The sequence below is a fragment of the Mustela nivalis genome, assembly GCF_964662115.1.
Source record: "Mustela nivalis genome assembly, chromosome: 19".
NCBI lineage: Eukaryota > Metazoa > Chordata > Mammalia > Carnivora > Mustelidae > Mustela > Mustela nivalis.
This window is the reverse complement of record NC_139038.1, coordinates 35,760,276-35,783,332: the sequence shown is the minus strand read 5'-3', so window position 1 is coordinate 35,783,332 and position 23,057 is coordinate 35,760,276. Positions and strand designations below refer to the sequence as shown.

General features: G+C 46.6%; 1 protein-coding gene across 2 annotated transcripts in view; it reads left to right on the top strand.

The window, feature by feature from the left end:
• Positions 1-23,024, top strand: part of HMOX2 (heme oxygenase 2) — a 32,075-nt gene extending 9,051 nt beyond the window's left edge. Inside the window, exons 2-7 of one of the 2 annotated variants that reach the window (XM_082713225.1) lie at positions 10,708-10,832; positions 18,777-18,903; positions 20,128-20,245; positions 20,667-21,158; positions 22,076-22,202; positions 22,293-23,024. In XM_082713225.1, the coding sequence (XP_082569351.1) occupies positions 18,818-18,903; positions 20,128-20,245; positions 20,667-21,158; positions 22,076-22,202; positions 22,293-22,420 (951 nt within the window). In that variant the 5' untranslated portion in view covers positions 10,708-10,832; positions 18,777-18,817 and the 3' untranslated portion in view covers positions 22,421-23,024. The remainder of the gene's footprint in view (positions 1-10,707; positions 10,833-18,776; positions 18,904-20,127; positions 20,246-20,666; positions 21,159-22,075; positions 22,203-22,292) is intronic. The other variant, XM_082713224.1, reaches the window with a different exon arrangement.
• Positions 23,025-23,057: the final 33 nt, after the last annotated feature.

The window sequence follows — 23,057 nt, the reverse complement described above, 5'->3', positions numbered from 1 at the left end:
CTGTCAAATAAGTAAAATCTTTTAAAAAGGGGCGGGGGGATGAAAAAAGAATAAAAAGAAAAAAAGGGGGGGTGGAGATACCTCATAGAGCCCTGAACCACATGGTCCACTGCCTTTGTTGGCCTATAAGTTGTTGAATATTTCTCGTACCCATCTTGTCTACCTTCTTTTTTCCAAAAATTATTCATTCATTATTGCCTAATCATGTCCTTCGGCAACAGTAGATGTTCTGGGCTATTTGAATTTTTTCTTGATAATGATTAATGGAGAAAATGATGTTTGACCAGTTCTTGGGAACTTTTGGGAATTAAAGGCACCCACTTCATGTATCTTTAATTCATCTTTAATTAAACTGAAATTACTCAGTTTTGTAGTGGCAAACTGTTGTTTCTTCGTTTTCTTTAAGTTGTGATCACTGTAGCATTTTTTACTTTCCCCCTTTCAATAATGATAACTTTATTCCTTGGTGTATTTCCTATAAAATGTGTGTAGAGACAGGATGTGGGCTTGTTAGGAGGTTCTACAGCTGTTGCATTCTTTGGGTTGACCCCTTCCCTAGAGTAACAAACATGAAAATGTTGCTGTGTATCCCTTCTCTCCAGAGCCAGCTGGAGGAATAAGGAATTTTTACAGTGGGAGACATCAGGAAGTGTCAGGTGATTGTGCTTGCCTGGGGTGGAGGAGTGTTGGCAAGCATTTACCTTGACTGTTAAAATTTTGCCAATCCATTTCTTTCTTTCTTTCTTTCTTTTTTTTTTAAAGATTTTATTTATTCATTTAACAGACAGAGATCACAAGTAGGCAGAGAAGCAGGCAGAGAGAGGAGGAAGCAGGCTCCCTGCTGAGCAGAGAGCCTGATGTGAGTGAGGCTCGATCCCAGGACCCTGGGATCATGACCTGAGCCGAAGGCAGAGGCTTTAACCCACTGAGCCACCCAGGCGCCCCTGCCAATCCATTTCTTTATTCATTTTTATTTTTTTGCCAATCCATTTCTTTTAAAAAGAAAGGGGCAGTGGGGTGGGGGGAGGATGCCACAAGGCAGGTTCTACTTCCAGTCAGGCTTTCACAGTCCTTAAAACAAAATCTGAAAGTATTTCTTTCTGTGGCATATAAGAAAGCCATTTTAAAACCAGTGCAATGCAGCATGTCTCCTTCAAATATGAAACTGTTAGTTGAGCATAAAGCATCCCATGCTTGGTTCTCCAACCTGGCCAATCTCATCCCTCACCCCATCAGTAGAAATGTATGCAGTAAAAATGCTTACTCACTAGCCAGTCATTTTTCTTATTTCTGGGATTCTTTTCCTTTTCCTTTTTTTTTTTTTCTTTTCTTTTCTTTTTTTTTTAAGTAGGCTCTACACCCAGTATGGGGCTTAAACTCACGCCCCTGAGATCATGTTCTACCAGCTGAGCCAGCCAGGCACCCCTTTGGGATTCCTTTTTAACTATCTTATTTGTCATCTGGTCTTTGAGAATACCTTGATTCTGAGAATACCCCAAATTCTGGAAATCATTCATTGACTCAGCAAACCCTGATTGGGTGCCCTGTATTGGGCAATAGGAGAAAAAGATAAATGAACAGTAATCTGGAATGTAAATAAATACTATAATGGGATACAAGTGCTATAACAGATCATAAAAGTCTCCCTTAGGTAACTCTTAACATCAAGCCTCTAAGATCATCAAGCTCCTTGTTTTCTATTCCTTATTTTTAGAAGTAGCAATACTGCATTTTTGAAGGAAGAAGATCAAGGAATAGGGGAGCTACTCTGGCTGAAACAGTTGGGGGAAGCTCACAGCCTTTCCTGCTCTTCCTCATGTTAAATACCATCCTCCCTGCAGCTTCCTTAGAAATGCCTCTCATTTTATTTATTTATTTTTAAATGTTATGTATTTGAGAGAGCACAGAAGTGGGGAGGGGCACAGGTAGAAGGAGAAGCAGGCTCCCTGCTGAGCAGGGAGCCCCGTGTGGGGCTGCATCCTGGGACACCAGGATCATGACCTGAGCTGAAGGCAGCTTAACCTACTGAGCCACCCAGGCGCCCACCTCTTGTTTTATAAATGAGGATGTTGGAGTTCCAGAAAGTCCTGTAATACAGCTAGCCAGTGCAGGCTGGGTAATTGAACTTAGTTCTCTTGATTCTTAGCCTGCTTGTCAGTCATGCACCAGACTGATAGAGGATCATTAGATTTCTTCCAGCATTAGATTTCTTCTTCCTTTACACAAAGAAGTCAGTACTGTCAGGGGCTTCATTTCTACCTGGCTTCATTACTTAGCTTGAAGCTTTAAAGGTTTTGCCTCCTAGTGATCCCAAAACAAATCAGTCCTATTCCCAGGAAGGTACTGTGATTCCTTTCATTGTCATCTGTGGACAGTGCCAAGTTGCCCCATCTAGTAGTAACCTTTTCTATTTTCTGGTGTAAATTCAGTTTCCCCAGAAATTTCTGGAAATGATATTTGATAGAGGTGTTGCCGTGTGAAGCACAGCGTCAAAATCTCATCTTGTCTCTGTAAACTAATGAAGGGATGAGAAGAATATTAGATGAATGTCCTTTCTTGAATCATCTTAGTGCTGCTGCTGAGTTTCAGGCAGGGTTTCTCAGCCTTGGTGCTATTGACATTTTGGGCTGGATAATGATTTGTGGTGGCGGGTGTGTGAGTGCACGCATGCATGTGTGTGCATACGTGCACTCGTGTTTGTGCTTTCTGTGCATTGCAGGGTGTTAAGCAGTGTCCCTGGCCTCTACCCGTTAGATACCAGTCGAATGGCCTACCTCCCAGTTGTGACAACCAAACATGTCTTCAGACATTGCCAGATAACCCATGGGGATGGGTGTATGCCAAAATGGTCCCCAGCTGACCACCATTGGGTTGGGGATTGAGTGTCATGAGATAAAAGTGCAACAGATTTATCAAAGAGTCAAGTAAGTTTTTCAGTTACCTAAACCTTTATTTATAGTGATCAGCTATTCTAAAGAAACAGAACTCCATCCTGACTCTCCATAGCATGATGGGAACCTTCATCCAACTCACGTTCGGAGTGTCCCTGAAAAAGTTTGAACGTTGGTGATCATCTTCTTTTAGATCCTTTTCAAAATTTATTGTGCTAGAGATTCCAAGATTTTTCTATTTCTTTCTTGGTACCTAGTGTTATCAGAATGAAAACAGAGGTTCTTCACAGTGAGCCTTGTGTGATCCCAGTACAGATTTGATGTTGCCTTTAAGGGTTTTCACTGAGACAGGGGTATTTCCATTTCTTGTCTTTAAGTATATAGGGGGTTGCCTGGCTGGCTCAGTCAGTTAAGCATCTGCCTTTAGCTCAGGTCATGATCCCAGAATCCTTGTTAGTGGGGAGCCTGCCTCTCCCTCTGCCTGCTACTCCCCCTGCTTGTGTGCCTGCTTGCTCTCCCTCTCTGAAAAAATAAATAAATAAAATCTGGGAAAAAGCGGGGGGGTATGAGAACACTTGTTAACTTTAAACTTTAAGGGATACTTTCTTCAGTTAATATTATACAACACGTTGCAGTTCTAGAAGTAATTTATCTCATTAAATTTTCATACCTACCTTGTGGAGTTACTGCTGTCCTTACAGGTGAAGAAACTGAGATTCTGACAAGTAGCCAGTCCAAGGCCACCCAGCTGGTGTATGACAGAACCAGGCGTTGTTCTCAGTTGTACCTGACTAGAACCTGGGGCTTCACCACTTCCCTGCTCTTCCTTTTAGCCTGTGTGGCCTTGGCTGAGGTCAGTTCAGGTAGCATTTGTTGGGTGCCTGCTACAGGTCATCTCTAAAGGTCATGCGAGCAGCCCTTGCCACGCCTCCTCCTGTGTCACTTCAGCATGTCAGCATTGTGTTGTGCAGAAAGGACTTGGATGCATATGCTTGCTGTTAGACTGCTCTGTGCGCCTGACCCCTGTACCAGTGGTGGTAGGGTTCCCTGGGAAAGCTGAACTCCTTACTCTGAGAAAGTCCCAACAGCTACTGTTGCTGGTTTCCTGCGGCCATAGACAAAGCTTTTGTAGGATGGAGCCAGCTTCTTGGAGTTACCGGTTCTGAGTCGGGCTTATTTCCTTGACCCCATTCGACTTACCCTCCCCAGCCCTTCCTTCCCTCCACCCACCCCCCATCAGAATCTAGGCAGCCCCTCCCTCCACCCATCACTGTGGAAACGCCTGGGAATAATACCTAACCCTGTAGGCCTGTGTGAACATGTTAAGACCCCTTACAGGTCCAGAGTGAGATCTAGGAACCACCTTGTTAGAATGACCAATACCTTGGCCGGTGGAGTTCCTAATCTTACATGAGGTTTATGTTGACATAGTTCCTATCAATTGCACTACTGCTCCTAAGTTAGACATGTATTTTTAGTAGAGAAGATGGGACCCCCCCCCCCAAAAAATATATATTTATATATTTATATATATTTTTTAATATATTTTTTTAAGATTTTATTTATTTATTTGACAGAGATCACAAGCAGGCAGAGAGGCAGACAGAGAGAGTGGGGGATGCAGGCTCCCTGCCGAGCAGAGAGCCCGATCCCAGGACCCTGAGATCACGACCTGAGCCGAAGGCAGAGGCTTAATCCACTGAGCCACCCAGGTGCCCCTATATACATATTTTTTAAGATGTATTTATTTATGAGGTGAGGGAGAGGCAGAGGGAGAGAATCTCCAAGCAGACTCCTCGCTGAGGGCAGAGGCCAGCATGGGGCTCCATCCCACGACCCATGAGGTCACAGCGTGAGCTGAAACCAAGAGTTGAATGCTTAACCGACTGAGCCACCCAGGAACCCCAGGACTGAGTAGATTTTAGACATTCAGCACATGTAGAACATGCTTTTAGATTCTTGAAACCAGATCTTCTATTTCTCTGTAGTTACTATGGTGATAGGTGCTATAGAGATGTGCAGATCCTATTGTGACCTCTCCTTGGTACAAGGATGCCGTCAGTCTCTGGCTTCATTGTCCACCAAGGCCTGGCAGGTCTGGCTGCCTCCCTTCATGCACTGAGTGGTAGAGGCACTGTCCTCCCCTCTGAGACCAGCTGTCTCCAGCCTTGGCCTGCCCTGCTAGTCAACAAAAGCACGGCTCGCCAGGGAACAATCTTCTTGGGTTGCGGTGTAATCTGAGTGAGTGAAGGTTAGTGTTGTCGATGGGCAGCACCAGGTTCTGAAGCTTCAAATAGGAGCCTGAGCATTAACTTCTCAGAAATCATAGGACTGAGCTAACTTTTCATACAAAGAAACAAATGGCACTCAGTGGTTTAGAAAACCCCTCCACTGAACATGTAAATGCAGTGTAGTATAGCCTCGTTTTCCATTTTGCTAGTAGTCTGTGGTGATATCCTACTAATTGCACATCCATGTTAGCTGGGATATAGGAGGAGTGAGCTTGAATTCAGGAAGGACTCAGCTTTCACCCCAACTCCATTATTAACTTTCTAAGTGACCTTGGCCGTATTACTTAAAGCTCTCAGTCTTTATTTCTTCCCAGTCAATGGGACCCCCGCTTGCGAGTGACTTAACCTGGTATGCCCAGATCTTTTATTTTATTTTTTAAAAATTTATATTTTTTAGAATTTATTTATTTATTTATTCATCAGAGAGAGAGAGAGCGCGCACAAGCAGGCAGAGTGGCAGGCAGAGGCAGAGAGAGAAGCAGGCTCGCCGCTGAGCAAGGAGCCCGATGTGGGACTCGATCCCAGGACGCTGGGATCATGCCTCGAGCGGAAGGCAGCCGCTTAACCGGCTCAGCCACCCAGGCGTTGCCTGGGTCCTTTTTTTTTTTTTTTTTAAGATTTTATTTATTTATTTGATAGAGAGAGAGAGATCAGAAATAGGCAGAGCAGCAGGCAGAAAGAGAGGAGGAAGCAGACTTCCCACTGAGCAGAGAGCTGGATGTGGGGCTCGATCCCAGGACCCTGGGATCACGACCTGAGCCGAAGGCAGAGGCTTAACCCACTGAGCCACCCAGGCGCCCCTGCCTGGGTCTTTTAGACTTCAGTCTGGTGCTCTTCCTCTGTACATCCTCCCAAGGTAAACTTGAGGACCTCCTGTTCTTGCGGGAGTGCTGCTGAGCCGCTGCTGAGTCTCTCTGTAGAGAGGAAAGCACCTGGGAGCTGATAACACTTCATTCTAATTAGTCACTGTCCCTCGACCCCCAAATGCTGTCCGTAGTCACCATATCTATGAGAGAAGCTGAAGCCACATGCAACAACTGTTACACCTGAGCAAACAGGAATAGTAACAACTCTGCTTAAGCTACAGGACACATTTTCAAGATTGTTCCGAAGTTGGAATAATTTTCACTTGATGGTACCTAGGGGTGACCCATGGATTTGTCAGTGTTTCCTATGTTAGAAGATGTCTGGTGCCTATTCTTATATGGTCCTCACCATTTTAGAATTCAGTCAGGGCTTCAGCCCCCACCCCACGTGCTTCTCATGGGAAAGAGTCTTTGTGTTCTCAGCCCTGAGACCTGGTCCTCTTATATGAGGTGGGGTGATGCTCAGGGAACAGGGGAGTCATATTTATTTCATTCATAGTAGCAAGTCTTTTTACCAGGACTTCTCATATTTATTTCATTCATAGTAGCAAGTCTTTTTACCAGGACTTCTCTTTGGCAGCAGCAACAGTAGGCTCCTAGCCCCTATTCTGAGCTCTTTTCAGTGCTTCAGATTTCATCCCAGTGTCTGCTCTGAGTGCTTGCCCACTTGTATTTCAGCATGCTGGAGATGAGCACGCCCCTGTCTCGAGTAAAAGAAAGTGTGCTGGAGAAGTTGTGGACTTCCTGAGTGGTCAGTTTTTAAGGTTACTAAGAGGCTAGTTCCTCTGGACTAGGTAGTGGTTGTTTTGGTTTCAGGCCTATTGTCTACATGTGCAAATGTGTGCTTAGTAAATCTGATGCAAGAGTGTTGTGCCCCTGGAGTCTACTTTTCTAGGATTCCTTGTCTGAAACTCACTCTTAAGCCACAGGTTCATAGTCATCCAGTCAATGAACTGTGGGATTGAATTTATCCAGTGATTAAAATGAAAGGGATGAAGATTGTGTGTAAGATTTCCTGAGGAGTGGCAGCACCAGAGTTCAGAGGAGAGTTTGTGCTGTTCCTTGTATAAACTCTGAAGCTGTTGACCTCGATGATATGGTTTCTTCAGAGTTTTGGGAGGCCTCTGTCTTCAGGTGTCTTGTTGGGTTAGTGCAGATTCAATCCCACACACTGCTCCCAACATCTGCAATGAGATGACCTTGGGTGTGACCTGCTCAGAGTTATCTGTTGATTCACTGGATTTTGTCTTCTTTCTCAGTGTTTCATAATCACTCAGCTGCTCATTTTCTTTCTTTTTCTTTTAAATATTTTATTTATTTATTTATTTATTTGACAGAGTACACAAGCAGGGGGAGTGGCAGACAGGGAGAGGGAGAAGCAGGCTCCCCACAGGGAGCCCAATGTGAGGCTCAATCTCAGGACCCTGGGATCATGACCTGAGCTGAAGGCGGACACTTAACCAACGGAGCCACCCAGGTGGCTTTTTTTAGCTGCTCTTTTTTTTTTTTTTTTAAGATTTATTTATTTATTTGACAGAGAGATTACAAGTAGGCAGAGAGGCAGGCAGAGAGAGAGAGGAGGAAGCAGGCTCCCTGCTGAGCAGAGAGCCCGATGCGATGCGGGACTCGATCCCAGGACCCTGAGATCATGACCTGAGCCGAAGGCAGAGGCTTAACCCACTGAGCCACCCAGGCGCCCTTTTTTTTTTTTTTTTTTTTTTAAAGATTTTATTTGTCAGAGAGAAGGAGAGGGAGGGAGAGAGAGAAGCAGAGGGAGAAGCAGGTTCCCAGCTGAGCAAGGAGCCCAATGCAGGACTTGATCCCAGGACTCTGGGATCACCACCTGAGCTGAAGACAGACGCTTAACTGACTGAGCCACCCAGGCATCCCAGCTGCTCATTTTCTTCAGCAGCTTCCTCCGTAAGAGATCATCAACATTTGAGGCATCCTTACTTTCATGAAACACTTACATGCACATAAGCTCATTTAGTCCTTACAGTGCACTTGAAAATGTGGGGAAAAGGGAGTTACCCTTTTATGGATGAGGAGACTCAGCCTTCAAGGAGTTAGGACTTACCTACTGCCACGCAGCTACTAAACACTGGGAATCCAGATCTCAAATCCCAATCTATGTAGCTCTAAAGACCCAGTTGCCTTTCTCAAGGCCCAGTTGCCTTTCTCAAGGGTGAGCTGAGTCTATAGCAATAATCAGCAGTTAGCAGGAACCCAGAAGTGCCCTAATAAACTGACAGGTCCATGTGTGTCACTCCCTTGCCCTGTCTACATTCCAGCCTCCCTTGGGTCTGGGAGCAGAGCAGGGCCAGTCAAGTGGCTGTTTATGTAGGGCAGATGGCGTTTCTGCATTCAATGAACAGCATGCAAAACTGGCCGTTGGTGTGGGGTTTACCCTTATCAATCCTGGCGTGTAAACTGTGCCAAAGAGGGCACCGGGGTGGCTCAGTGGGTTAAGCCATTGCCTTCAGCTCAGGTCATGATCCTAGGATCGAGTCTCGTATCCAACTCTCTGCTCTGCAGGGAGCCCATCCCCCCCCCCCCCCGCCTACTTTTGATCTCTCTCTGTCAAATAAATAAATAAAATCTTTTTTAAAAATTTAATAAAATAAATAAATAAACTCTGCCAAAGAGAACAAATTCTTGTCCACACCAGATTCCAGAATAGCACTTCTCTCCGCTCTTGCGAGTTTCCTGGTGTCCAAAGGTTAGAAAAGCTCACCTCGAATATCTTTTAGGGCAGACCAACTAGGATATAGTTCTGGGTTCATTCTCCATTTTTTTTGTAGCATTTGTGTAACTTAACATTTACTATGAAGTGTTTTCATAGTCATTATCTTATTTGATCCTTCCAGTGGTCTTGTGGTATGGAACACTGGGCAAGTATTCATTCCTACAGGTAAAAAATACAGAGAGAGATTTGGAGCTCTGAAGAGATGTGCCTTCCTGCCCCTGGTTTCTTCCCTCAGTAGTAGCTCTAGGGCTCTTTGTTCCCAGACCATATATAGGGTTTATACATAGGATGTTAAAATTTACTTTTTATTTATTTTATTTTTTTTTTTAAGATTTTTCATTTATTTATCAGAGAGAGGGAGAGAGAGCAAGCACAGGCAGACAGAATGGCAGGCAGAGGCAGAGGGAGAAGCAGGCTCCCTGCTGAGCAAAGGAGCCTGATGTGGGACTCGATCCCAGAACGTTGGGCTCATGACCCGAGCCGAAGGCAGTTGCTCAACCAGCTGAGCCACCCAGGCGCCCAGAATTTACTCTTTTTATGTTGACGCATATTCAGAAAATAATTTTTAGGTAAATAGTCTATTTATATCTGCTGAGGCCTGATGGGACCATGTGGCATCATTAAGAATTGACTTGGTCTGATTATGGTATTGGTAAATGGAAACAGGTAGCCTCTCACTTAAACATGAAAAGCCTTTAGGGCATGTAGAGAAGGAACATATCCTATAATCCAGGAAAGAAAGAGTCTGGGATTCTTGTATTCTGTGCTTATCTAAAAACATGGTTTCTGTGAGAGGTAGTATATTTTTGAAATGTGACCCTCCTGAATGCCACAATCTAAGTGGGTGAGGTAACATCATAGACAAAGATGTATACAGTTGAAAGGTATTTATTGAATGCAAAGAGTAGAAAACACCCACAAAACCATGGGCTGTGGGAAGGAAGCTGCACTAGTGACCAGAGGTAGGCTTTCAGAGGAAAAAATCTTGAGTCTTCATACTTCAGTACTGGCTAAGAAAAGTAAGCAGAGCCCAATGGAGTGCCTGCCCTCATAGGCACATGAGTGAGAAGCAGCCTCCTGGGGTGGGGGAATACATATGGAGCAGGGCCTGTTTGGAGGCTCAGAGTGGACCAGGAAGGAGTGCCCAGCTCTGATGTGAAGAGAACAGCTGAGGCAGGGACTCAGGGGAGACTCTGGGCCTTCTGGAGCCCAGGGAGGGGAGCAGCAGAGAAAACACAACACAGCTGGGCGTATGCGGAAGCCAGCCTAACTGGGATAAGAATGGCCTTGGCCAGCTTAGAGGCATGGGAAACACAGTCATTAGAAATTTCAGACCATAAGAAAGAGTGGGAAGGGAAGAGAGGGAGATCGCTAGAAAGACAAAAACAAATTACGTATTAGTTAGAGGCCTAATACCCAATTTAAAATTTTTCCCCAATTAAAAAAAATTTTTTCCCTGGAAATCTCTACACCCAAAGTGGGGCTCAAACTCACTACCCCAAGATCAAGAGCCACATGGCTCTTCTGACTAAGCCAGCCAGGTGCTTCTGCCATTTTATTTTTGAAGATTTTATTTATTTATTTGACAGATCACAAGTAGGCAGAGAGGCAGACAGAGAGAGGGGGAAGCAGGCTCCCTGCCGAGCAGAGAGTGGGATCACAACCAGAGCTGAAGGCAGAGGCTTTAACCCACTGAGCCATCTAGGCGCCTCTGCTATTTTAGAAGTTAACCAGTATTTTCTTGTCCCACCACCATTTAGCTAGCTTTCTCAGTAGGCATTCTGTTTGTGCATCTATGACATTTAGAACTCAAGTTGGATACTGCCCAGGGTACTGACCTGTAAGTGATTTGGGACATGGCATTGGACTCTGAGAAACTGAGTCTGAGGGAGTTTTGATGATCTGTCTTGTAGGAAGCTTCTGTTTTAACTGGGGAGACACGATGACAGCACTTGTGAAAGCAGAAGAGTAATCACCTCCTATTAATGTGATGCCAGTTCTATACAGGAGTAAACTCTGAGCCAGGAACATCCTTATGGTAAGCAGGCAGGGATTCCTGGTGCCCAACCACAAGCTGTTTAGTGGGGAGGGGTGGGAGCTATGGCAGACCCAGTACAGGAGCCTGAGTAGCTGCTTACTCCTTCCCTGTGGCTGTTTCCTCCCCTGCACATTGGGATAACAACACAAGCTCATATTGTGGGCGACTGTAGCTGGTCACTGTCAGTTCCAGAGGCAGGTGGGAGAATTGTGCTAATTTCAGGGAGCTGGTTGCCATGCGTTTTCTTACCCCTTCCCCCACCTTGCTCTCTAGTGCCGGCTGATCTCAGCAACCTGCTCCCTTCTTCAGTGATTTTCCAGGGCAAAGAAAAATAATCAAAATGGAAAAAAATTATTATCGATTAAGTCTTTATTGTGCCTTTTTGTTTTGTTTATTTATTTTAGAGGGAGAGTGCAAGCACAGGGAACAGCATAGGGAGAGGGAGAGAAAGAGTATCAGACTCTCCATCAAGTGGGTGTTGGACACAGGGCTTGGTCTCACAAATCTGAGATCATGACCTGAACCAAAATCAAGAGTCAGACCCTTAACCAGCTGAGCCACCCAGGTGCCTCTGTGGCGCTTTGAATCACCAGTTGAGGAATGAGTGATAATGTAGTTCTGTCTGGCAGCATAGCACTGAGTTTCTGAGGTTTGTAGGCTGTGAGTGTCCATGGAGGAGGATATAGTATCTTTGAACACGTCTGTTCTTTCAGGAGCCCTAGTGCCTTGAGCCTGCAGTTTACCAGGTACAAAGGCTTTGAAATAAGGGTTCTGGATCTGCTGGGCAGGACCACAGGAACTTCCTTTGCTGGAAGGCACATTGGTAATGGGACATTGTTGTTGCTTCTGTCTGGTGCGGGAGTAAAAACCTGTGTCAGGTGAACAGCTAGTACAGGAGTTACGGAGGTAGATTTTATAAGCAGAGGGTCACAGATGGACCTTTCTGAAATTTGTAAGAGCACAGTAAAGGTCCAGGTGACTTCCTATGGAAGTTAGTGCAATGAAGGATTTTTTTTTTTTTAAGATTTTATTTATTTATTTGACAGAGAGATCACAAACAGGCAGAGAGAGAGAGAGGAGGAAGCAGGCTCCCCGCCGAGCAGAGAGCCCGATGCAGGGCTCGATCCCAGGACCATGGGACCATGACCTGAGCCAAAGGCAGAGGCTTTAACCCACTGAGCCACCCAGACGCCCCAGTGCAATGAAGGATTTTACTTCAGCTGGTTTGCTTGGTCCAGTTCCTTACTTGTCTCTCTCCCTTTCTTCCCTCCCCCTTTCCCCCCTGCTTCAGGAGAATTGGACCACTTTATATTAAAGTAAGAAGCTGGGGCACCTGGGTGGCTCAGTGGGTTATAAAGCCTCTGCCTTCAGCTACAGTTGTGATCTCAGGGTCCTGGGATCAAGTCCTGCATCGGGTTCTCTGCTCAGCGGGGAGCCTGCTTCTTCCTCTTTCTCTCTCTGCCTACCTCTCTGCCTACTTGTGATCTCTGTCTGTCAAATAAATAAATAAATCTTTAAAAAAATAAAAGAAGCCAATTAGCTAAAAAGTCAAATAGCAAGTGTTTACCTTTCCAGACTGTCTTCCTGTTATCATCAGTGTATTTACAGTATATATATATTTACATACACATGTATTTTTTAAAGATTTATTTTAGAGATTGAGAGAGCACTCATGTGTGAGTGGGAGGAGGGGGAGAGGGAGAGAGAGAATCCGTAAGCAAACACCCTGCTGAGCATAGAGCCCCATGTGGTGTTCAGTCATACATCCCTGAGATCATGACCTGGACTGAAATCAAGAGTCGGACACTTAACTGACTGACCCACCCAGATGCCACTTTTATTTATATACTTTTTTTTTAAAGATTTTTTTATTTTTGGGGCACCTGGGTGGCTCAGTGGGTAAAGCCGCTGCCTTTGGCTCGGGTCATGATCTCAGGGTTCTGGGATCGAGTCCCGCATCGGGCTCTCTGCTCAGCAGGGAGCCTGCTTCCTCCTCTCTCTCTCTGCCTGCCTCTCTGCCTACTTGGGATCTCTCTCTGTCAAATAAATAAATAAAATCTTTAAAAAAAAAAAAGATTTTTTAATTTTAATTTTTATTTATTTTTAAGATTTTATTTACGTATTTGACAGAGACATCACAAATAGGCTGAGAGAGGGAAAGCAGGCTCCCCGCTGAGCAGAGAGCCTGATGTGAGGTTTGATCCTAGGACCCTGGGATCATGACCTGAGCTGAAGGCAGATGCTTAACCGACCGAGCCACCCAGGCGCCCCTACTTACATACTTCTGCATACACTTTTAGTCAGCATTTTGAGTCCTTTATGTAAAACAAGTGTATGTAGATTTTTTCATAGTGGGTGCAGCCTATCAGCTTGTCCCATCTGTGCCAAGATTCTTTTGTTTATTATCCTTCCGAGCAGTCCTACCCTGTATTGTTAGGCTTTATGATGTTTTTTCCCTAACACCATAGTATGGCTACTTACCATTTTGGTACAGATTACTATTAGTACTTCTTTACGTGTATTTCCCAGAGTGAAATCTTTTTTGTTGTTGATGTTCAGCAACAAAAGGGGGGGAGAGAAACCTAAGCAGACTCCAGGGAGAGTGAGGCAGCTTCTTGTTGATGAGAGGTTGAAGTCTAGAAAGGTTTTACATTTATGATTTGGCCTCTGGTTTTCTAGGAAGTCCAGTGGTTGCTACAAAGAAGAAGGATTTGAGTGTAGAGGCCAGTCAGACCAAGTTTGGACACATAGTTTTTCAGAGAATGTAGTGAATTGTTTTTGACATTACAAGGTGGTTTCTTTTCTTTTTTTTTTTTAATATATTTTTTTAAATTTATTTATCAGAGAGAGAGAGAGCACAGGCAGACAGAATGGCAGGCAGAGGCAGAGGGAGAAGCAGGCTCCCTGCCGATCAAGGAGCCCGATGTGGGACTGGATCCCAGGACGCTGGGATCATGACCTGAGCCGAAGGCAGCTGCTTAACCAACTGAGCCACCCAGGCGTCCCTACAAGGTGGTTTCTGCATGCCGCACCACACAGCCACTTCCTTGAAGAGCAGGGACCAGGACACAGGGATGGTCAAAGGCTGCCTTCCCTGAGCCCAGCTTGTGTGGGTTGAATGTGCTAATGGAGCCTTCCCCAGAACATTCTGTGCAGATGGTGCTTTTAGGTCATAGTAAGGACTTAGTATTCTTGCCTCTAAGTGGAGTAAGACAGTATCTGTTTTTCTTTTTTAAAACAAAATTGTTAAGTCATGTTTTGAGTTGAGGAACCTGTTGAAGTAGTCAACAACAGATGACTTTGTTGTCCACAGGTGCCATATTGTTGGCAATATGCACCAGACCACTGCCTGCCTGCTTTCTTTCCTTTTTGGATTTTTTTTTTTTTTTAAGTCTTTATTAATGTAAGTAATCTCTACACCTAGGATGGCGCTCAAACTTATGACCCTGAGATCAAGAGTTGCATGCTCTTCCGACTGAGCCAGCTAGATGCTCCTCTTTTGGATTTTTTATTCAGCAAGGGCTCTCAAACTCCACCAGTGAAGTAGACAGCTGTGGCCCTCCTTCTGGAGCCAGAGTTGGGCCTCCCTTGAGCTGAGAGGAAGGGATTAGGGACTCTTCAGGCAGGACTAATGTTGAAGAAGGGGGAGGAACGTATGCTTGAAGGGAGACTAGCACAATTAAAGTACTAATGAGAAGACATCTTTGGAAGCTGGCTTTCCCTTCCTTCTCTCTTTTTTTTTTTTTAAAGATTTATCTATTTACTTTAGAGAGCATGTGCAAGAGAGTGGAGCGGGGTGGCGGAAGGAGTAAGAAACCTAAGCAGACTCCCTTCTGAGCACAGAGCCCAACACAGAGAACACAGGGTTCCATTCTAGGACCGTGAGATCATGACCTGAGTCAAAAGCGGGGGCTTAATCCACTGAGCCACCCAGGTACCCCTGTATTTTTTTTAAGAGTTTATTTATTTATGACAGAGAGATAGTGGGAGAGGGAACCCCAGCAGTGGGAGGAGCAGGCAGAGGGAGAAGCAGGCTCCCTGCTGAGCAGAGAGCCCAGTATGGGGCTCCATATAGGGCTCGATCCCAGGACCTTGGGATCATGACCTGAGCCGAAGGCAGATACTTAAGGACTGAGCCACCCAGGCACCCCACCTTTTGTATTTTTAAGAGAAGCAAAAGGCCCTAATGATCCAGCAAGACTACACCCTCCCAGAGTATGCAGTTATTAGCAAACAAAACCATTAATGATCAGTTTTAATCGCATATGTAATCACTGTCATGTAGCATGATAATTAGGTGCAGGCAATTTACCTGACTTACCATAACTAGTATCATAGACAACCAGATTGTACTTGTTCTTGTCTTTGCCTGCTTTTAGTTTCACATACAAGCAGCACCAGCAGTTTTCTGGTGCCTGGAGTATGTCTTCAGCATGGCCACATGCACTTCTACCTGTCTAGAGGTTCTGGGACCTTTTACTCTGCCCTCTTCCCGCCACTGGTTGCCCACAGCTCCCAACCAGCACCCTCTTCTCTCATTGGCCTGAGTGCTGAGTGGCCCAGGATAAATCTTGGCTCACAGGGCCCCCGAGGACATAGAGCTCAGATGTTCTTTCTTAAAAGTCTGTAAAAGGAGGTCGGCATGGACAAGCTGTGTGCTTATTCTGCCACCAACAAAGTCTGCCTTGGCCCCTTGGTAGAAGAATGCAGGATGCATAGCTGGGTAGCCTTACGCTATCTCTGTGGTCTGCATTTTACTTTGTTCCTTGATCTGGAGGCCCTTCCTCTCTTCCCCAAATGCTGTCTTTCATTGAGGGTCCTGGGTAAGTGCCCCCTTCTTCAGGAAGCCTCTCTGAATACTCTTCTCTCCATGTGATGACCACCTACCTACCTTTGCATTCTGGACTTCACATTAATAAACTGCATAGTTCATCAGCATTATTGGAGAGATGAGAGTATATCTGATTTGGAATTAAGAGAATGTCCCGTTTCTATATATTTTCGGTTTTTTTCCCCCCAGCATATTGAGATATAATTGACAAGTAAAATTACAGTATATTTGAAGTATCCAATGCGATGATCTGTAATTATAGATTTCCACAATTGAAACCACATCCATCACCTCACATATTCTGTGATAATGCTTAAAAGCCATACTTCTCAGCAAACTTTAATTATGCAATAAATTGTTATTAACTCTAGTTACCAGGCTGTTCATTATATCCTGAGGCCTTACTCATCACTGAAAATTTGTATCCTTTTACCAAGCTCTCCCTATTGTCTCTTCCCTCAGTCCCTGGCAACCACCATTCTACTCTCTGTTTCTATGACTTAAATCTTTTTTATTTTTTTATTTTTAAATTTTTATTTATTTTTTTTAAGTTTTTATTTATTTGACAGATAGAGCACAGGTAGAGTGGTAGGTAGAAGGAGAGGGAGAAGCACCAGGCTCCCTGCTGAGCAGCAAGCCTGACGTGGGCCTTGATCCTAGGACCCTGGGATCATGACCTGAGCCGAAGTCAGATGCTTAACTGACTGAGTCACCCAGGTGCCCCTTAAATCTTTCTTTTAGGTTCCACATACAAGTGATACCATGCATGTCTTTGGCACATTTCACTTTCTGCTTTTTATTTTCTAAATATTGTAGGACAGGGGCACCTGGGTGGCTCCGTGGGTTAAGCCGCTGCCTTCGGCCGGGTTGTGATCTCAGGGTCCTGGGATCGAGTCCTGCATCCGGCTCTCTGCTAGGCGGGGAGCCTGCTTCTCTCTCTCTCTCTCTGCCTGCCTCTCTGCCTACTTGTGATCTCTGTCATATAAATAAATAAAATCTTTAAAAAATAAATAAATAAATATTGCAGGACAACATCCATTAAGCCTCTATCAAAATACGAATGTAATCGTATCTAATATTTAATGAGTGCTTATTACCATGTGGTAGGCACTATGCTAAAAACCTCATACCTTCCATGTTCTCACTTAATCCTTCCTATCACTAATACCACTGTATCAATGCCAAATTTAAAGGCATGAAGGTTCAGAAAAAGCATGCTGAGCAAACCATATATTATAATATCTGAAAAGATAAAATATATAATTACATGCCTAGCAAAAACTAGCAGTGAGTATATCTGTGGGGTGAGATGGAGGCTGGCTTTTATTTTCTTGTTTATACCTTCGAAGGACCATTACTTTTTTTTTTTTTTTAAGATTTTATTTATTTGGGGCGCCTGGGTGGCTCAGTGGGTTAAAGCCTCTGCCTTCGGCTCAGGTCATGATCCCAGGGTCGTGGGATCGAGCCCCACATCGGGCTCTCTGCTTAGCAGGGAGCCTGCTTCCTCCTCTCTCACTCTCTGCCTGCCTCTCTGCCTACTTGTGATCTGTCAAATAAATAAATAAAATCTTTAAAAAAAAAAAAAAAGATTTTATTTATTTGACAGACAGAGATCACAAGAAGGCAGAGAGGCAGGCAGAGAAAGGAGGAAGCAGGCTCCTGGCTGAGCAGAGAGCCCGATGTGGGGCTCGATCCCAGGACCCTGGGATCATGACCTGAACTGAAGGCAGAGGCTTTAATCCACTGAGCCACCCAGGCGCCCCGAAGGACCATTACTTAAACTTTTTTGTCTCCCTTGACACCTGTTTCTGTGTGGAATATGTAGAAAATACTCAGTAAGTAGATACTGGTTGAGGTAGAAAGTGAGGGCCTCTTCTTTCCTTGGCTTGATTGGGTAGCTCTGGTTTTTTAAGTTCCCTTAGTAGTTGGTACAGCTGTGCTGCTCTTCATCTGGAAAGTTCCTTTCCTTTGTATTGCCAGAGTAGAGGCCTCCAGGGGTGGGAGGTTAGCTTGTCTTGTGGGACTCTATTTCCCTGGCTGACGAAGACTCGGCCATGGCAGCAGTGCTGAGAACTGACTGGCTGGCTTGTTTTATTTTCTTCAGCCCAGCAGAGTTGGGGATAGGCTGGGAATGGTCTTCATGTTTTGTGACTCCATGTACCTGATACCACTTGTATCAGTCCCTTTTTTTTTTTTTAAGATTTTATTTATTTATTTGACAGACAGAGATCACAAGCAGGCAGAGAGGCAGGCAGAGAGAAAGGAAGCAGGCTCCCCGCTGAGCAGAGAGCCCGATGCGGGCCTCGATCCCAGGACCCTGAGATCACGACCTGAGCCGAAGGCCACGGCTTAACCCACTGAGCCACCCAGGCGCCCGAATCAGTCCCTTTTGAGCTGCTCTGCTTAGCTGCTCTGAACGGCCTGGCTTACTGTTTCCATTCAGTGCCCTGCTCTGCTGTTCTGTGCTCAAGGTCGCCCTGCTGGCGACAGCTGGGACGGGCCAGCCGAGATGCCATTGCTGCCTGACTCAGCTGCTGTGCCCGCCACTGCTTTTTTGTTTTTGTTTTAAGCTTTATTTGTGATGTTATTTGTTAGGTAACTTTTAAAATTTTGTAATTTCAAACATGTGGAAGAGTTGTAAGAATGGTATGATGAACTCTTGTGTATCTTTTATCCAAATTCACCAACAGCATTTGGCCTCATTTGCTTTGACTTGGTATGCCCTGCCCCTCTCTTCCTAATACGGATGTGCACGCACACACACTTCTTGAGCCATTTCACAGTAACTTGCAGACAGTGTGCCCCTTTACTTTTGAAAACTTCAAGATACAGTTCCTAAAATGAAGACATTCTGTTATGTAATCACAGTACAATTTATAAAAACCAGCAGGCTCACTATCAACACAGTGCTATTACCTAATCCACTGTCCATTTTCAAATTTTATCCATATTCAGATAATGGTCCCAGTGATGGCAGAGCTTTATTTTTAAAACACTCTAAGGCACGTGATGACTCCTCCATTACGTTAGTTCTGAGGACAGCAGCACCAGCAGGTGTTTGGGGGAAGTGACTGCCGTGGGCACCACATCACCAGCTCCTTGTGTCTCCTCAGGACCAGAAGAGTGAGTGCAGCAGCAATCCCACTCAGCAACGATGTCAGCAGAACTGGAGACTTCAGAGGGGGTGGATGAGTCGGAGAAAAAGAGCTCCAGGGCCTCAGAAAAAGAAAACCACACCAAGTGAGTAGGCGCTGGCTGCGTGGAGTCCTCTGCGCTTAGGGTGCCGGGGTGTGGTCAGCACTGTGGTGATGCCGTACTGCCACCCCCTGGGACACCTGACTGGGACTGCAGGGTGAATAGTGCCCAGCACCCTGGGCTGCTGAGCATTCTCCTGCTTTGTTCCTAAGGAAGCAGGTCAGGCACTGCTAGGAGTGCTGAGGAGTGGAATTTGATGGTATTTCTGGTCTCTTTTTCTTCTTAGAGCCCTAAGTGGTTTGTCATCTGTGCTGAAAAAGGGTCATCAGGCAAAACTGGGACCTTGACCAGTGTTTTCCACTCCTTAGAATGTGGGAGCAGCTCTGACTCCAGGGGTTTTTCTTATTGGGTAGGGATAGTTCATGCTAAGCCTCAAGTTACCAAAGCCTGTTCTTCATTGTTCTTACTGTTTTGTTGTAGCCTTGTCACTGAGAAATTGCTTTTTTATATCTTGAAGTAATTGCTAATAATAAATGGTTCTTAGCATGTAGGTGATAAGAGCTAATCTCCTAAAGAAGCCAGGAAAGGGTGGGCCGTGAGGGACCAAGCTTTTGGCCACTCTGGTGCATGGATTGTGTGGACATGTGAGCTGCTACCCGGTGCCTCCATCTTTTGGGTCATATGTTCTTTGCCTTGTCATGTACTGGCCGGGGCACTTAGCTGCTCAACTCCATCTGTGTCATTTTAAGTGGTACAGACCTACATCCTGGCTCCAACTGCCTCAGCCCATCTCATTCTGATCCTACGCCTGGGCCCAGCCACGTGTACTCCTGAAGAGGCTGTGGGTCCAAGGTGGGAGGAAGGCAGCAAGGCTGCTTTGGGACATCTACCGTCAGTCCACCACAGCAGCGTGGACTGCCTTCTCCGGGGCTGCTCCCTGGAGAAGCCAGCAGACACTGTGGTGGGATTAGAGGTTTGTGTTTCTTCAGGCACTGAGGGCCACAGAGGCAAAGCATTGTTCATTTGGGTGGTTCATAGAGACATGGACACTGGTAAGGAGTGGGTCACAGTCATCCTGCATGTCACCCAGGTGCTTGGGGCCGACTCACATCTGTCTGCTCTCTGGCAAGGCTCTGTATTGATGCTGGAATGGAGTTTCTTACCAGCTTCTGCCTCCAGCCCAGCAGGGGCACACCCTGAGACTGGGAAGGGCCAATGCACACATGTACATGCACCCACGCACACGCATACACAACCCCATCTCCACAGGATGGCCGACCTCTCTGAGCTCCTGAAGGAAGGGACCAAGGAAGCACATGACCGGGCAGAAAACACCCAATTTGTCAAGGACTTCTTGAAAGGCAACATCAGGAAGGAACTGTTTAAGGTCGGTGACCTTGGTCGTGGGTAGGGTCAGGTTGGGGGCCTTAGTCCTGTGAGGAAGATCCCCTTAGAGCTTCTTGGAGGTGGAAACTGGGCCTTCTCTACCCATTCTCCACTCTTTTAACATCAGATTGTAGTTTTCATGAAGCTTAAATAGAATAGCATAGTGGTGGTGTGCTGGAAGCAGAAGTATCCATGTTCCCAACAATTCGCCACATCATTCCTTTAAGCAATATGAGCATTTCCCGAATGTGTGAAATGATTCACTGTATCAAAATGGGCTTCTTGGGAATTGGGGTGATGGGGGCACACCACTGGAGCCTTCACCTGTGGCTCGTCAGACGTGGGGGCAGTGGGCTCAGGAGAGGTGCTTGCTGGTCAGGGCCCACAGCCCCTTCCCATGGTCTCCCCATTGCCCTCAACAGCTGGCCACTACTGCACTTTACTTCACATATTCAGCCCTCGAGGAGGAAATGGAGCGCAACAAGGACCACCCAGCCTTTGCCCCCTTGTACTTCCCCATGGAGCTACACCGGAAGGAGGCACTGACCAAGGACATGGAGTATTTCTTTGGTGAGGACTGGGAGGAGAAGGTGCGGTGCTCTGAGGCTGCCCAAAAGTATGTGGAACGGATCCATTACGTGGGGCAGAATGAGCCAGAGCTACTGGTGGCCCATGCCTACACCCGCTATATGGGGGACCTCTCAGGGGGACAAGTGCTGAAGAAGGTGGCCCAGCGGGCCCTGAAACTTCCCAGCACAGGAGAAGGGACCCAGTTCTATCTGTTTGAGAATGTGGACAATGCACAACAGTTCAAGCAGTTGTACCGGGCCAGAATGAATGCCTTGGACCTGAACCTGAAGACCAAAGAGAGGATTGTGGAGGAGGCCAACAGGGCCTTTGAGTACAACATGCAGGTACTGCTGGGGCTCATGTGGGAGGGGGCCCCTCTAATGGTGGCCACCAGCTGTCTGCTGAGCTGCAGCCTGCTAGAAAGTAGACCAAATAGGCCACAGAGGGAATGAGCCCAGTGATAGCTCCGCTTTGTTAGACAGCCTGTGTGTTTTTGCTTTGGGGAGGGCGAGGCCCTAGCACAGATGGTTTTGGGGAATTGAAACGGTCTTCCTCCCTCTTGCCATAGGATTCTGGTCTTGAGTGAATTTCCTTTTTAGTGAGGTTTGCTCTGAAAAGCACCATTTGGTAAGTTCATGGAGAGAACCAAGGAGAGTGAAGAGCAGAATTCCATTTACATGTAGCCTTTAGATAGGGCCAAGCCTGGGGAGACTGATTGCAGCCCTCAGCACCAGGAGAATGGCCATGGCGGAGGAGCGCAGCACCAGCCCCAACATAGGCCCATCGGATTAGTCTGACATTAGCAACTCTCCAAGGGCCACTTAGGATGGGTCAGCCCTGCTGGAGCCTCAGTTGTCACACGTTCCTGTCATTCATGCTGAAAATACCTAGCCACTAATACCCTGCCAGTGCCCAGGGAGTGTTTCAGGGTAGTGCTTTTGTTCTCTCCTCATTGTTTATGCCTTGGTGGTTTCAGTTGTGAGCCGTGTTGGTTGGTCAGGGCCCAGGGAAGAGCCACCACAATCGGCCGTGGTGGGATGCTGGGCAGCACAGGTGTGGTCACACCTCTCCGAGGTGGTGCCTGGAAAAGGGTTAGGTTGTCGTGGCCCTCCTTGCTGCTGATTTGGGGCTGCTCATGTACTGGTTTGCCCTCCTGAGCAAGTCTCACTGGTTCTTACTCCCTCTGCGTGGGGGAAGAAAGAGTTTTCTCTGAAAGCAGACTGTGCCGTCCTCTAATAGCTCTTCATCCCTGCTTCTGCAGATATTCAATGAACTGGACCAGGCTGGCTCCGTGTTGGCCAGGGAGACCCGGGAGGATGGGCTCCCCATGCACGATGGGAAAGGAGATGTGCGCAAATGCCCGTACTATGCTGCTAAACCAGACAGAGGTAGGTCTTGCCTGTCTGACTTTCCTGCCAGGGTGGGTTGTGTCCGTGTTCCCCACTGATGTCCTGTCCCCTATTGGTGCCGCCACACAGGTGCCCTGGAGGGCAGCAGCTGCCCCTTCCAAACAGCCCTGGCGGTGCTGAGTAAGCCCAGCCTGCAGTTCATTCTGGCTGCTGGTGTGGCCCTGGTTGCTGGCTTCCTGGCCTGGTACTACATGTGAAGGAACCATCATACCACGTTGGCGCCCTCCTCCCAAGTGACCACTGGCCTGCCCCTACCTCCACCGGTGACTAAGCTACCACCTCAGGTGACTTTTTTTAAATGCTGGTTTTGAGAAAACAAGCAACCAATAAAGGCCAGACACTAAAGCCTCTGCCTTTAGCATCCTCTCTGGGCTAGCTGCTGAGCTGGCTGTAGGCCCACCATTCCTGCAGCCATTAGGCCGTGGTACCAGAAGCAGCCAGCTCAGCTGAGTGGGCCTGTCTGGGCACTTGGAACTGGCTCTGCTCCTGGGGCATCCACACTGCTCACCCTGAGGCTCCTTCCCTTCGTTCTTCCTTGTGTTGGCATTTAGGTGGGTACCTTTCCCCTGATGGGAACAGAGCAGCCAGCAAGCCTAAGCTGCTGTAGCTCGGAGGGAGGGAGGGTGGTTTGGACCCTGCCTCAGAGGCCTGGGGAGCTCCATCCAGAGCAGCTAGTCCTTATCCCCCTCAAGCAGAAACCCTGGGTGGGTAGGCTCGGGGCTCTGTTTAGCCATGGCTGGTCTCCTCCCTTGACCTGTGTAAATGCTACAGCACTCAATAAAGTGGACTCTGACAGCTGCCTCCCTCTTTCCAAATGGCATGATTGTTATCCTT